Below are 13,338 nucleotides of genomic sequence, written 5' to 3' on the forward strand. Positions count from 1 at the left end.
TTTTCTTGTTCGAAACATTTATTGGAAATCTTAGTGTTCTTAGTTACAAAACATTGTGCAGGACATCTTCATTAATTCTTGCAGAGATACCTTCTAGACCCATCAAAAATGTCTTTGGCATCTTCCTGTGTTTTAACAACCCCCTGTCACTTTACACTGTTAAAAAAGGGAATTAATTTGTGATACAAACCAAACAATAAAACCACAATAGTATCAAACAACATAATTATATATATATATTAAATACACATTAAAAGAGCTGCCTGTTCAGTTATTAATTTTCAGAGCAGATCCTCTCTTCATTAGTGCTTAGAAGAATTGCAAGGCAATATGTTAAAGAAAATCCATATTATGGGCATCAGCAAGCTTTTGCATTTCCCACATCATGCAGCAATTTTGCAGATTCCGGATTGTATGGCATCAAAAAAATTCATGATGACAAACTTCCATGATACATCCCCTTACCTCGCTTGCAAAACTGAGCCAAAACTGATCACAATCTCACATTTTAAGTGTATATCTCAACAAACAAAAAAAACACTGGCTCAGACCCAATTTAAAATCCCTTGATTTTTATCTTATCCCCATCTTATCCTTACATCTGTACACTAAAGCAATTCTGTCTTTGGCAACACTGGTCCAGCAGTGACGCGGATGGCAATAAAACCCAAGAAGGCTGCTCCTATGCTCAGTCCACAGCTCCTAATGAAGGAGTCCACAGCACACAGCCTCTCCAGGATCATACGGAAACAACAAAACATGGCTTCAGATGAGTCAAAATCCCTGTAGTTGTTGTCAGAGAACCTCTGCTAGGAAATCTTACAGCTGTTCCTGGTGCAGCTCTGCGAGGGGCTCTGGGGGGGACGGATAATTTTGGTTTTCTTCAGGCTAGTCCTCTTGTTGCTGCTGTGGCTGGTGGTGAGGGAGTAGGAGCGTCCATGCATCATCCGGGCATTCAAACCGTTAGCCATGGAGAAGGACTTGAGGTGGCTCTTTAAGGCAACAGGGAGGGGGAGCTTGTCCACCAGGTGGACTGGAGTGCAGGAGACAATGGCACGGCAGCAAAGGTCTTGCAGGCTCAACACTGAAAGAGACAGAGAGGGCAAACAGGGTCAGGAAGAGGTATGAATTATTGCTTGCAGCTGTTGATCCACATTTCAAGACTTGCACATAGAACAGCATGAAGTGGCCACCCAATTTCAGCACAAACCTGGCTTATTTCAATAGCTCCTGTCTGGCAGATGCCCCTTGGAAGAAAATGTTGGGATTTATATGTTTTACATTATAGGCTATTTTTCAATAAATTTCTCATTATACCCGTTTTATCTGCCGATATCTTTGATGCCACTCTCTGCATTAAAAAATGAAAACGCATTAATAAAATTAAATGTAATGAACATTAAAAAGTGGTATGACTATAAGAGCAACATCAAACTTATATCCTAGGGTGTGCCAAACAAAAATACCCTAAGTTACAGAGTCAGTGTAGGCTTTGCAAGGCTAGAGTAATATCTGTTAATATTAAACTTTAAAAAAAGCACTACAAAACAGTTTGTCATAAGAATGAGACCCCATTAAACAACAATGCAAAAAATACTTATCAATTCTAATAACTGTATGTGAAAAGCTTATTCATCACAACTTAACATATAATCCTCTGTTGTTTCTATTTATTACAACTCTAGTGGATACTAGATGAAGTTTGTAACACACCACTATACAAATCAGACAACTATTACATATAAACTTGAACATTAAAGAATAGATAAAAGGACATGTACAATATTTGTGGAAAATATAACCCATATATAACTAATAACTTATGGTAAAAAAATACAATTGGTTATTTTATTACAAACAATACGGGTGGCTGCATGCTGGACACAAAATCTCTCATTTCAAATTTTCCACAAAAAAAAGAGTATTCTGCAGGCAGTCAAAGCAAAGCATAGTAAATTAAACCAATTGAAATAAAACAGTAAAATCAAAGGAATTATCCTAGTTACTTTATGCTGTTTTGTACTTAACCACTGGGTGGCAGCATTTGTATAACAGTGAAAGCCAGCACACTCCTCTTTGAATTTCTCCTTCCATGTGTCTATGTTATTGTTACTCCACTTTAAGAAGAATAGATAGTTCATACAGTCACACAGGTAGAAAATATGTAAAACAGAATCCCATAAAAAGCCACAAACATGCTTAAACATTTCAACTTGTGGGGCTTAGGAGGGTCATCAAAATGCTACAGGAAAATAACCATTTGGAAAATGTTTTAAATTTACTCTGTGGTGCATGCTGAACTGTACATCACTCAGAATGAAAGCCCCTGTGGGACAGTAAGAACATAAGAACAGTTACAAATGGGAAGTACAACTAATCTATTTGGATGTTAATAACCTATTGATCCAAGGATTTCATCCAGCTGTTTCTTGAAATAAGCCAGGGCACTGGCTTCAATGGTAGTTGTGGGTGGTTTGTTCCACACTCCCACAACCCTTTGGTTAAAGAAGTGCCTCCTGTTCTCTGTTTGAAATAAAACTCCACGTAATTTCTGCTTGTATCTTGTGCTTCATTTTTCACTGTTCATTCCATTGTCTAGAAATGTAAATTATGTCAGCATACATGTGAGTCTTTTTCACATTGTAAGTGCTCTAGCTTTATGTTTTCCATTTATAATTTGTTTTCGCTGTCTACATATAAAAACCTTGTACTTGTCTACATTAAATAAAACCTGTAGGATGTTTGCCAGTTTTGAATTTGTATCTATATCTTCTTGAATATTGTGCTGCTTTTGTATTGAATTTCAGCAGCTACTGCTGTTAACTAATCAGCCAAATTTAGTAAAATCTGCAAATTTGGCTAGTTTACTAACTATACTAGAATCTAGGTCATTGACATAAATTCAAATTCAAGGAGCAGTGGGCATAGTACAGATGGTACTTGGTGGTACTCTACTAATTACATCACCCCACTTTGATTCCTACCATCTATTATTTCTGAATTAAGCTATCAAAGCCTTCTGAAAGTCTAAATAGATCTATGATGTATTATGTGTGCATCCACTAGTACTGTTGCTTGTTTAAAGAACTCTAACAAGTAGATTAGGCAAGTCTTTCCTTGTCTTAATCTATATTAACTATTCCCTAGTATCTGATTTCTATACTGCTGGTCTCTAATTTAATTCTAATAACAGTTTTCATAACCTTACATATAATAAAAGTCCAACTTGTAATCAGTCTGTAATTACCTGGTTCAGTTTTGTCACCCTTCTAATGGATGGGCACTATATTAGCAATTCTCCAGTGCACAGGTGCTAACTCTGTCTTGAGCAACTGTTTGAAGAGTTGCAGAAATGGCTTCTGAATAAAATCTGTTGTTCAACTGAGTACAGTTTGTGAAATACCATCTAAAGGTAATAACCTGGGGGTTATCAATATTTAGTGTTTTTAGTACCTGAATCATTTCTGCCTCGTCTATGCTAATAATCTAAAATACAGAACTCTGTCCTTCCTCTGCCTGAGGCGTGACTTCTTCATTAGTGAATAACCCACGTGAAAAACTCATCTAGTAAATCAGCCATTCATCTGTCATTGTACATACGTTTCCCAGTATTGTTCCAGATGCATTTAACTTTTTTCTTTAAATTTCCCTCTTGGCCTTTCTAATTTATATATATTTACCGGTGCATGGAATTCACTATACTTCTTTTAACTGGATTGTACTGTTTTTTGTTTTTTTTTAAATCATTTTATAAAATGCCTCTTTTTCCCTTATATTTTCCTACCTGATTTGTTGATCCATTTCAGATACCCTTTTTAACCTCTGACTTGCTCACTCTTAGGACAAAATAGTGTGCCCATATGACATGTAAACTCATTACCTTTGTTTGGCTTCCAGAGGCGCTCCATGCCATGCCTCATGAGCACAATCCGTGCAAGCTCAGTGAAGGACTCGGTGATGTTGAAGTTACACAGAGGACTGACTTCGAAGAAAGTGATACCCAAGCGCTCTGCGTACACCTGGGCCTGCTCCGTCGTCACCTGTCTCTTGTAGGCCAGGTGGAGCCTATTTCCCACTAGGATCTTGGGCACGCCTGGGGCATGCTGGGAAAAAATGTAAAGAAAATGTCAAAGCCAAGCAAGGCCTGATGATCATGACAAAACAGATAAAGATTGCTTGGAACAGGGCTGTGTAAACCTTAATTGCTACTATGATCTTTAAAAAGTCCAAAGCCAGGGCTTATATCATTCTGTATATGAAAATCGTAATTACATGTTTAAAAGCAAAAATATAACGTACAAAGTATGCTGGATCAAATCAGGAAAAAATACTTTAGCCACGGGCTTTTGTTAAAAACAATAAAGAAAATCTAACCTCATACAGCCAAAACAACAATCAGGTAGAGCCTTAAAGACAGTGAATGCTGGATTAGTTTCTACATCAAAGTTAAAAAATATCATCCTTCAAATTTCAGTTAATGCATTTAAATGACTATCAAATCTGAGAGATATCCAATGGTGGTTAACAAGGGACAGTACTTCTCAAATGCCTCAATCAATCAACACAGTCATCCAAGCAGTGAAAGAAGATGGCAGATGGGAGTTCTGAAATGGAACAGCTATGATACTGAAGTGCCTGAAGAGCATGAAGTGAGGAGGGTGCATTGACTTATTGATACACAAGGTCAGTCAAAAATGCAATGATGCAGCAAATCAGTATTTTATATGAAACGTGATTGTGAAGCCTACCACAATGTGCTGTTGTTGTGGGGGGAGTGTATTTAGCACATACAATGTCATTTACAAAGAGTCATTTAAAAAAACTGTTTTTTAAAAATTTACAAAGATTTTACTTTAAATTAACAGTTATAAAATTGTTTAATAATCGGAATAATGGGATATAAAAGCTATTTGACATTTCATGTCTATATTGGTGCATTTGGGTAAGACCTTACCTGTAATAATCAGCTTTCTGGCAAAAGAAACTTACTTAGCTGTTTAGGAACTCTTTTTAACAATATCTTAACATTACTACGTTTTTCACTTAGTTTAGAATTTCTTACACTTTGCAAAATGTGAGGTTAGGAAAAGTATTATCATAGCACAGGACTTGTTAGCTAGTTAGTTTCATAACTAATTAAAAAACATAAACTGGTAGAAAATAGATGTTTTATCATGCTATCAGAAAAGGGCTGAAATTACTTAGTGCTGAATCAAACTGAATCTACATAACTGCTGTAGCTGGACATACTACACAGAAGCACATTATCACCACACAGTCTGCAGCGCAGTTATACAGCCTCTTCATTTTAACCTGATCATCCAAACTATAGTCTTACCATAAAGAAATAAAAGAGCACATGTGCTGATTTGAGAACACAGTAGTCTAAGAGCATTCAACCAAATCAATGAAAATGGAAGTAAGTATGCATTCAGATCCAGTTTCATGGATACAACCCAAACACAGATGATTGTCTGGTATCAGATGAATGTATTACTTGATAATTATTCTTACTCTCTCATATGAAACATGAATATAGTCCTGTACATATAATATATATTTCTTCCCCTATTTTACCAGGTAAATCAATTAAGAGCAAGTTCTCTTTTACAACGATGACCACTGCCCCACATTTGAGCAATCTGACCTTGCTCAAGAGCACAGCAGGAGCACAGCAGCTGTGATTTGAGCCCATGACCCTCCACATCCTATAATAATGCATTATGAAGGCTAAATCAAGATGCAACGATTCAATTTGTAGCTTTGATAAATACAGGACAGAATATCATCAATAGGAACAACACTGAAGCAATTATGAGTTACTGTATAATTTGTAAAGCAGTACATTCATCTTAACATTTTTAGAAAACCTACTGTGTATTTACATGATTTTACTTACGTGATTTAAATAAGCATCAGAAATAGGTAGAATTATGCTTGAAATGTCTTCATAAAAATACATTTTCCTCTTCTATCGCATGTTGTGATGTTGCTGACAGACTCATAAAATACTTTAATGTTGTACAGAATTCAAATAGTTTAGATGTGAATTCTATAATTCTGATCTTATTTTAAAACATACAGTTCCCTTTTGGGATATATAATCTCAAATTACTGTAAAACAAGACTCTGAACTCCTTTTCAGATCTCAAACAAAATAAACACAAAAAGTAAAATCAGGATGCTTTAATTCACCAACTTTGTTTGATCTAAACTACCTCTAAATTTAATGGTAATTGAAACCAAATCACCAATGTCTTATTCCAGACGTCCATGAGCTTTTGTGTAAAAGAGGTGTCTCTTGCTCTCAGTTTTGAAGGCAAGCACTTCTCCATAGTTAGTCTGCATTAAATGTTATCTTCCAGTTGACAGTTTTCACAACCTTAAATTCTAAATCTTTTTTTAATTCCCTTTGAAGTTGCTGCAGTGTTTGCTCATCTGGCTACTTTTGGTATCTACAAACTTAAGGTCAGTTCAGTTTAGTAAATTTCTCCATTAATTTTTGAATATGTAATATATTTTATATAGTCTTTATTAATACTCCTGAAAAAACAGGAGAGCCATGCTTTATTTCATCTGTAGTCTTTTAGCTCACTGAAGGTTTTTAGAGTCTATGGATGCTTTTGTCTTTCTGTACATGGCAATATCTACAGAAAATAAATGGTTTAATTTTCTTAAAGGCACTGCTGAGACAAATACTGTTCTGAATTTTTTCACGATTTGCTAAGACACAGGTCAGGCCTGTTTTTCCAGCACTACCAAGAGCAGTTGACAAGCTAAATAGTAAAGTGGTATTTGAAAAAGCCAGCACTCATCATGTTATAGTCATTAAAAAGCTACAGATAACTGCAGGTCAGGCAAAAAAAGTACTACATGTCTGATGTTAAAGTTATATGATCCCAGGAAGATGCACAGCACAGTGCTTGTATTTTTTTTTCCCTGTGATTTGCCATTGTTAGAATATGCATACCTCATCAATTTCTTTGATCCACCTGTCAATTCCATCAAAGGACCAGCGATTGGTGATGTCATATACAAGGATTACCCCCTGTGAAAACACAGACATGGTCTGTTTTTAAACAGTAAAGGAGCAGTGATACTTGAAAAGCTGAGGCAAATGCAGGTTATTTAAAAAAATAAGGAGCTGACTTATATCATAAAAACATTCCATGGAAGAACCTGCTATCAAATGTACATGAAATGTGTAATTCCTTCGTTACTGAGAAGAACTTTCAGCTATTCCACATCAACAAAACCATATCCAAACATGTCCAATATAACAGCATACATTGTTTTAGAAAACACTAATAAGCATATTCAGTATACAATGCCTTGCAAAAGTATTCAGACACTTCTTGTACTGTCCCATTTTGTAAAGTTACAAAATGATAAATACACATTTTTAAACCGAATGTTTTATTCAAAGCCTGAATGGTCAAACTAAAGATTCCGAAGGGTAAGTTAGGTTACAGTAAATATCACCAGAAACTAAAGAGAAAAGCCTGAAATATGTTGACTTGCATATGTAATCAAACAAACAATTATAAAATGTTTTAAAACCGTTAAATAGAATACTACAAATCTACAAACAACCTGATTTTAAAGAAAAGTGGCCATGTTAAGAAACCTGATATAAGCCATTAGAGTTCTTAAGATTTAATATTATACAGCAGTCTGGCACTTTGCAGTGGTTCAATATTTGCTGCTAAAGGGAAAGGGATTATTGAGCTGTCTTAGAATTCTGCCAGAAGTAACCAATACCATTAAATGCTAATACAGTTTACATTTTGCTACTGAGGATGTAAAATCAAATGTGTTTGTACTTCAGAAACATGGACACAGTAAAAGCACTGAAATTCAGTGGAAAACAACTCCAAGCATTTGTCTACATTTACAGAAGATAAATCATGGAATATTGCAATGCTGCTCTGCAAAGAAAATTCCACTGTTCATCATTCATTCTTGTTGAATTGCACTAAATTTAACAGTGATAGTTCCCAAACTGACAGCTATGGAAACTTAAATCTTTCAGCTAGCTATCAACCAGGAACGAGCCAAAAAAAATAGGTTTTTGTAGTAACACAGCAGTGTTGTGGAGGGCCATTCAGTTTTTCCAAATGAAAAAATGAGAAGACAGTTGTCTCTCTTCATATATTTCTGAAATGTAAAGGCCAATTCTCAAAGCTTCAGCCTTTATTCGTTGGTAATTTGAAACAGTAAAAGTTAGGTCCCTAGAATGTAAAAAATTTAGGTTTAGGTCATCACCCTTTCCTCAAGTCACTACTGCCTGAGTGCAGAGCTCGACTTTAAATAGCAGGAAGAATTTGGGGGGGGGGGGGGGGGGGGTTGGTTTGCACTGTAAAATAAATGCAACTATTGCAATTCAGCTGTTCAGAACTTCCTGGTCTCTTATCTTCTCTGCATGATGGCATAACGGAAAATGATGAGCACACATTTATTGACCCCGACAAATTTCACTCCTGTCTCTCTCCAGTTCAGTTGCTTCTAAAAAAGCAAACAAACCAATTTAAGATAAAGTACACAGCCACAGTGAGAAATAAACACAAACGAAAAAAAACATCCCGCACAACAATAAAAATGCATTAAGAGTGGTGAATAAATTGAAATTTATTTGAGACTTTTCAGTCAGTAATGATGCTGTGTTAAAGAAACAAGCCTGCCAAGAAAAACAAGACTTTTAATGATGTCAGGTTGCTTTTACCCAGAGATTAAGGTAACAAAAAAATATTTTGTTCATAGCTTATCAGATATTCAAAATGTTGTATTTTGTAGGAGTTTATAAATAAAAAAGGAAAACAAAACGGTAATGGTGTTAATCTTGCCAATTTTTTTCATGACATACAGACATTATTAATAGCCCCTTTCCATTGTGTTACCTGCTCATTTACACTTTCCTGTTTGATTAAACAGGCAGAAATCATTAGCACACCCACTGACACGTTTTTTCCACAACAGACAAAGAGGGTGTGCTGGTGCTCAGAGGACAGATTGAATACCAGAGCTAACACGTAAAACACAGCCACGGTTACCAGAAATCCCTCACACCCTGTACTAGGAGAAATTCAACGAAATTGAATATGTTAATTGGATTGAAACTTACTGTTTTATTTCAACCTTTTCATTCATCATCATCATATACTGTACCTAGACTGAAAGTTTGTACAGGATTCTAACTGTGTGTTTAATTGCATCACACATATAGTAGTTAAATGGGAAAATAAACACATACTCCTGCTTATCTCCTATTTTATCTTTAACACTCACATTTAACATTATTGCATTATTGAGGTTTAATGCTTAATACAACCTGTCACAGGTAAACAGACAATTTGTCTATTATTTTTGCAGCATTAGCTAATCATAGTACTGCGTTTACTCAGCTACCAAGTATTTTATCAGAAGGAACCTTCACATTGACAACTGGGATTTCAGTGTAGCCCAAAACACTGTGAGAAGATCAATCTATTAGCAACTAATGATACATGGCACTGTACAATTAAATGCACATATTTATCATCTTAGAGAAATGAATGTATATACTATAATGGAGGAGTTCTGGATATATTAAAGGTAAAGGAGATATTGTATCTGTGACTTTTCACACTGTTTATCCTTTGAATACTGCAAGGACAGCAAGGAGTTCCATAGTGTAATTTCCATGGTAACTGCTGGCCTACTAAACAGACTTCTGCCATATAAGAAGGAACTGTTAAGAAGGAGAAGGTACAGTATCATTTTTTCCAGTTGGATTAAAATCTCTCCATAGCTCAGGGCCTATCAATCTTCAGTATGTCTTCTGCTTTCTTTTGCACCTGTCATTCTGTGTCTCCGGATAATGATGAATGATGATTCTGGGCTCTTACTGTTCCCTGTACTCACACTAACAAAGCTACTTCTCACGGGCTCCTCTCCAATTGACACCTAACTCAACTGTGTCATAACATGATACGACAACTTGTCCTCCCTCCCACAGCAAAGACACATACTACATGAGTCTTCCCTTTGCCAAACAGCACATATAAACACATCTTCAATTAAACAGAACTGACATCCTCATTAACACCCCTCCCTCACTGAGTGATGCATTCATTTGTAAAACCAGTTTCAGTCACCATGTGCAATATATGATGCTTTGAGATGTGATCCTATAGGATCATTTTCAGTCAGCTCACAAAGTTGAAATGGTGAGATGACAAACCTCACATATATCAAACAATTTCCTGCCCCTATATAAATGTGAGACATAATCCTTCCTTTGGATTATTTTACTTCTAAGCATCTTACCAGGGAAAACATTGACTAAACTGTCAATACTGTTTCTTTACATTTTTTAGTGATTGTTGACTACTGTAGCTCAGAACAAAGAATAAATATTGGTGGAAACCCTAATTCTAGAATATTAATTCTTGTAGAACGCACTAAAAATATGATTCATTTTCTTAATAATATAATTCCAGATCCAAATGCTCCAAAATGGCTGTTATGGTTCTACTGCAGATGTCATATTTAAGAGAAGTTAACATGCTTTCCAGGTCTGTACTTTTTGACCTACAGGTTTGTGGCTCTCCAGGATCAGGGTAACATACACCCACCAAGTCCAAAAAGTATTACAACGATGATTAAAACCATAATTGACACAGTATTATTCAGATGAGTATCGGTTTTCACCAAACTGTGATCCCTAAGGTCACATGATAGATAACCATCTGGTCTTCTAGTTGTTGGAACAATCTAAGACAGACAACCATTTTTTAATGCTCGAAGAGTAAAATATATAAGCATGTCTATTAAACTTAACACCTTAGTTGAATTCAGTAGTCTTGCTTGCATAGGACAGGGCCTGATAATGCAAGAAAGAAAAAAATTGAAATATTTTAATTAGCATAATTCATTTAATTATCCAAGTTAACGTTGTTTGTCTTTTGCTAATTGATAATTGATCACCCTAATTTTCACTGACAGCCAGGTCAAATCAGTTAACATCAGATCCATTGAGTTACAGGAACAGCTAATAGCTAAACCAGTTTGACTCATAGCTATGCACAGTAAAGAAACATCAACAGGTCAAGTTGAAAATGTGTGACATTTAACTGACATATTCATTTTTTTTAATTTCAGGGCAGGTTTGAAGCCTGTTCTGTCTGAAATTGCTTACAGCAAAGCACAGTGGTAAACCAAACTTTCAGTTGTATTCCAGCATCTAAAGAATGAATTGGGACTTAAATCCCACTAAAGAATATTAGAATATATAATTGACTAGGTCATACTGCAGTGGAGAATACATAAGAAACAAACACATTATAAAAGTAACAGCTGAGATAATTAAATGATAATACAACAGACAAACAATAAAACAAAAAAAAATAAACAGAAGAGATGTAATTTTAGTGTAATTTAAACAACAAAAAATTATTTGCTTTGCAGTTTCAAGCTGGATTTGCGTGGTGCTTGAAGATACTGTGAGCAATAAAAATATGCGGCTTTTGTTATAATTCATGCCATTATTGTATTATCTAGAAATTGTGCATTTTTTTTCTATTCTGTATGTTTAAGTCATAGGAAAAAGTTCCTTATAAATAATGCTTACTGAACCTTGCAATATGGAACATTAATTACAGGCTTTTAGTTGACAGAAATGTAGCTGCTGTTTTATGCTGTTCACTCTTTTTCCTCAGTGTGAAAGACCAGTATTCAAAAACTATTCTTTACATCTTGAATGGTAGTGTAACAATGGGGGTGTAACAATAAAGTTGGGTCAAATGCTCGGAACGTGCACAGAAACAGCAAGAAATTCACAAAGCAGAATAGAGAAACCATCAACCACATAAACCCTCTTTCTGTTAAATAATGCACATTATATTTCTACCAGAAAAACTGACGTAATGTTGCTGCTTTTAAAACTGGTAATTCTGGTATGTATATAATATACTGTACTGTCATTTTAAAATTATCTTGAAATGTCTTGAAACACTTTTACTAGCTGATTCAGGCATACAACCAATGTCAAAATTCAAAATCAATTTTCATTTAAATATCAAATAGTCTTCTAAACATAATGCTTCTGTGTTTACATTACAAACAGTGCTTTCAAAATATTATGCTGTAAAGACCCAGAATAAAATCCAGGACAGTACCAGCCATTTGAAATGGTTTAAATATTATATGATTATAAAAAATCTTGCAAAACAACTAGGGATCATTGAGCTAGATATCGGCTTTGTTCACGTTCTGGGCCTGACCACACTTCCTACCTGGGCTCCTCTGGAGTACGAGCGAAATATGGTGCAGAATCGCCCCTGGCCAGATGTGTCCCTGAAAGACAACAGAACAGAAGGTCAGTTTTACAGGTTAACGATACACAGATTTGGCGCAGTGGTTAGCACTGTACTGTCACAGCCCTGAGTAAAATTCCGGACCTGGGGTGCACTCTGTGTTCAGTTTGTGTGTTCTCCCTTTGTTCATTTTGGTTTCCTCCCGCAGTCCAAAAACATACTGGTAGGTAAATTGGCATTTGGGAAAATTATTCCTGTATGTGTGTGTACGTCTGTATCGTTATGTGCCCTACAACGGACTGGCATTCAGGGCGTAGCCCACCTCGCGCCCGTTGCTAGCCAGGACAGGCTGCGGCTTCCCTGTAACCCTGAAGTGGATAAAGCGTTTAGATAATGGATGGATGGACTTATCCTCTGGATGTAGCTAATGAAAGAAGCCACATGTATTACCAATTAATTTACACACTGTAACTGGCTACTTAAAACATACAGAACTAGATGTCAGGACATACTGTATTAAAAATAAATCTTAAATTCTAGGTGACATCAGTGCTCTCAAGATATGTTACCTACAAAAATGCTTATATACTATCAAGATGTCATTACCAACAAAAATATCATTCAGTGAAGAGGTGCCATGTCTGCCTTACTTAGTCCACCATGAAAAGTGTCTCAGAGGAGGAGAAAACGATTCAGATTCTAAGTAACTGAAATCGGTTTCTGTGGGTTGGTCCACTTAAAACAAAACTCACTACCATGTAAGCTTGGAAATTAAATTTCAAAGTTTTTTGTCACTAGTATTTGGTCATAGTTTTTTTTTAAGTGTGTGTTTGGTCCTAGTCAGGGAAAAATACTAGAAGAAATAGATTTAGTGTTACTGTACAGTATGTGCCTAAACCAACAACACTTCAGTTCAAATGCTTTTTATTTCAGTTCAAATGTGGATTGCTTTCAATTTTACTCATTCGGCAACATTAATGGAGGAAATGAACATGGATGCTCAGGACATTTTGAAGCTCAGAAAAACAGCTATCTTCAATTACAG

The 13,338-nt window shown here is 35.6% G+C and overlaps 1 protein-coding gene across 1 annotated transcript in view; it reads right to left on the reverse strand.

Annotated features, from left to right (window-relative positions):
- The window catches only part of rab40b (RAB40B, member RAS oncogene family), a 50,291-nt gene continuing 36,953 nt past the window's right edge, over window positions 1–13,338 (reverse strand). The window contains exons 4-7 of the mRNA XM_015356679.2: window positions 12,273–12,333; window positions 6,971–7,048; window positions 3,881–4,103; window positions 1–1,084 (exon numbers count right to left, since the gene is read on the reverse strand). Of these exons, the coding sequence (XP_015212165.1) occupies window positions 810–1,084; window positions 3,881–4,103; window positions 6,971–7,048; window positions 12,273–12,333 (637 nt within the window). The 3' untranslated portion in view covers window positions 1–809. The remainder of the gene's footprint in view (window positions 1,085–3,880; window positions 4,104–6,970; window positions 7,049–12,272; window positions 12,334–13,338) is intronic.

This window comes from Lepisosteus oculatus, chromosome 9 (assembly GCF_040954835.1).
Source record: "Lepisosteus oculatus isolate fLepOcu1 chromosome 9, fLepOcu1.hap2, whole genome shotgun sequence".
NCBI classification, from domain to species: Eukaryota; Metazoa; Chordata; class Actinopteri; order Semionotiformes; family Lepisosteidae; genus Lepisosteus; species Lepisosteus oculatus.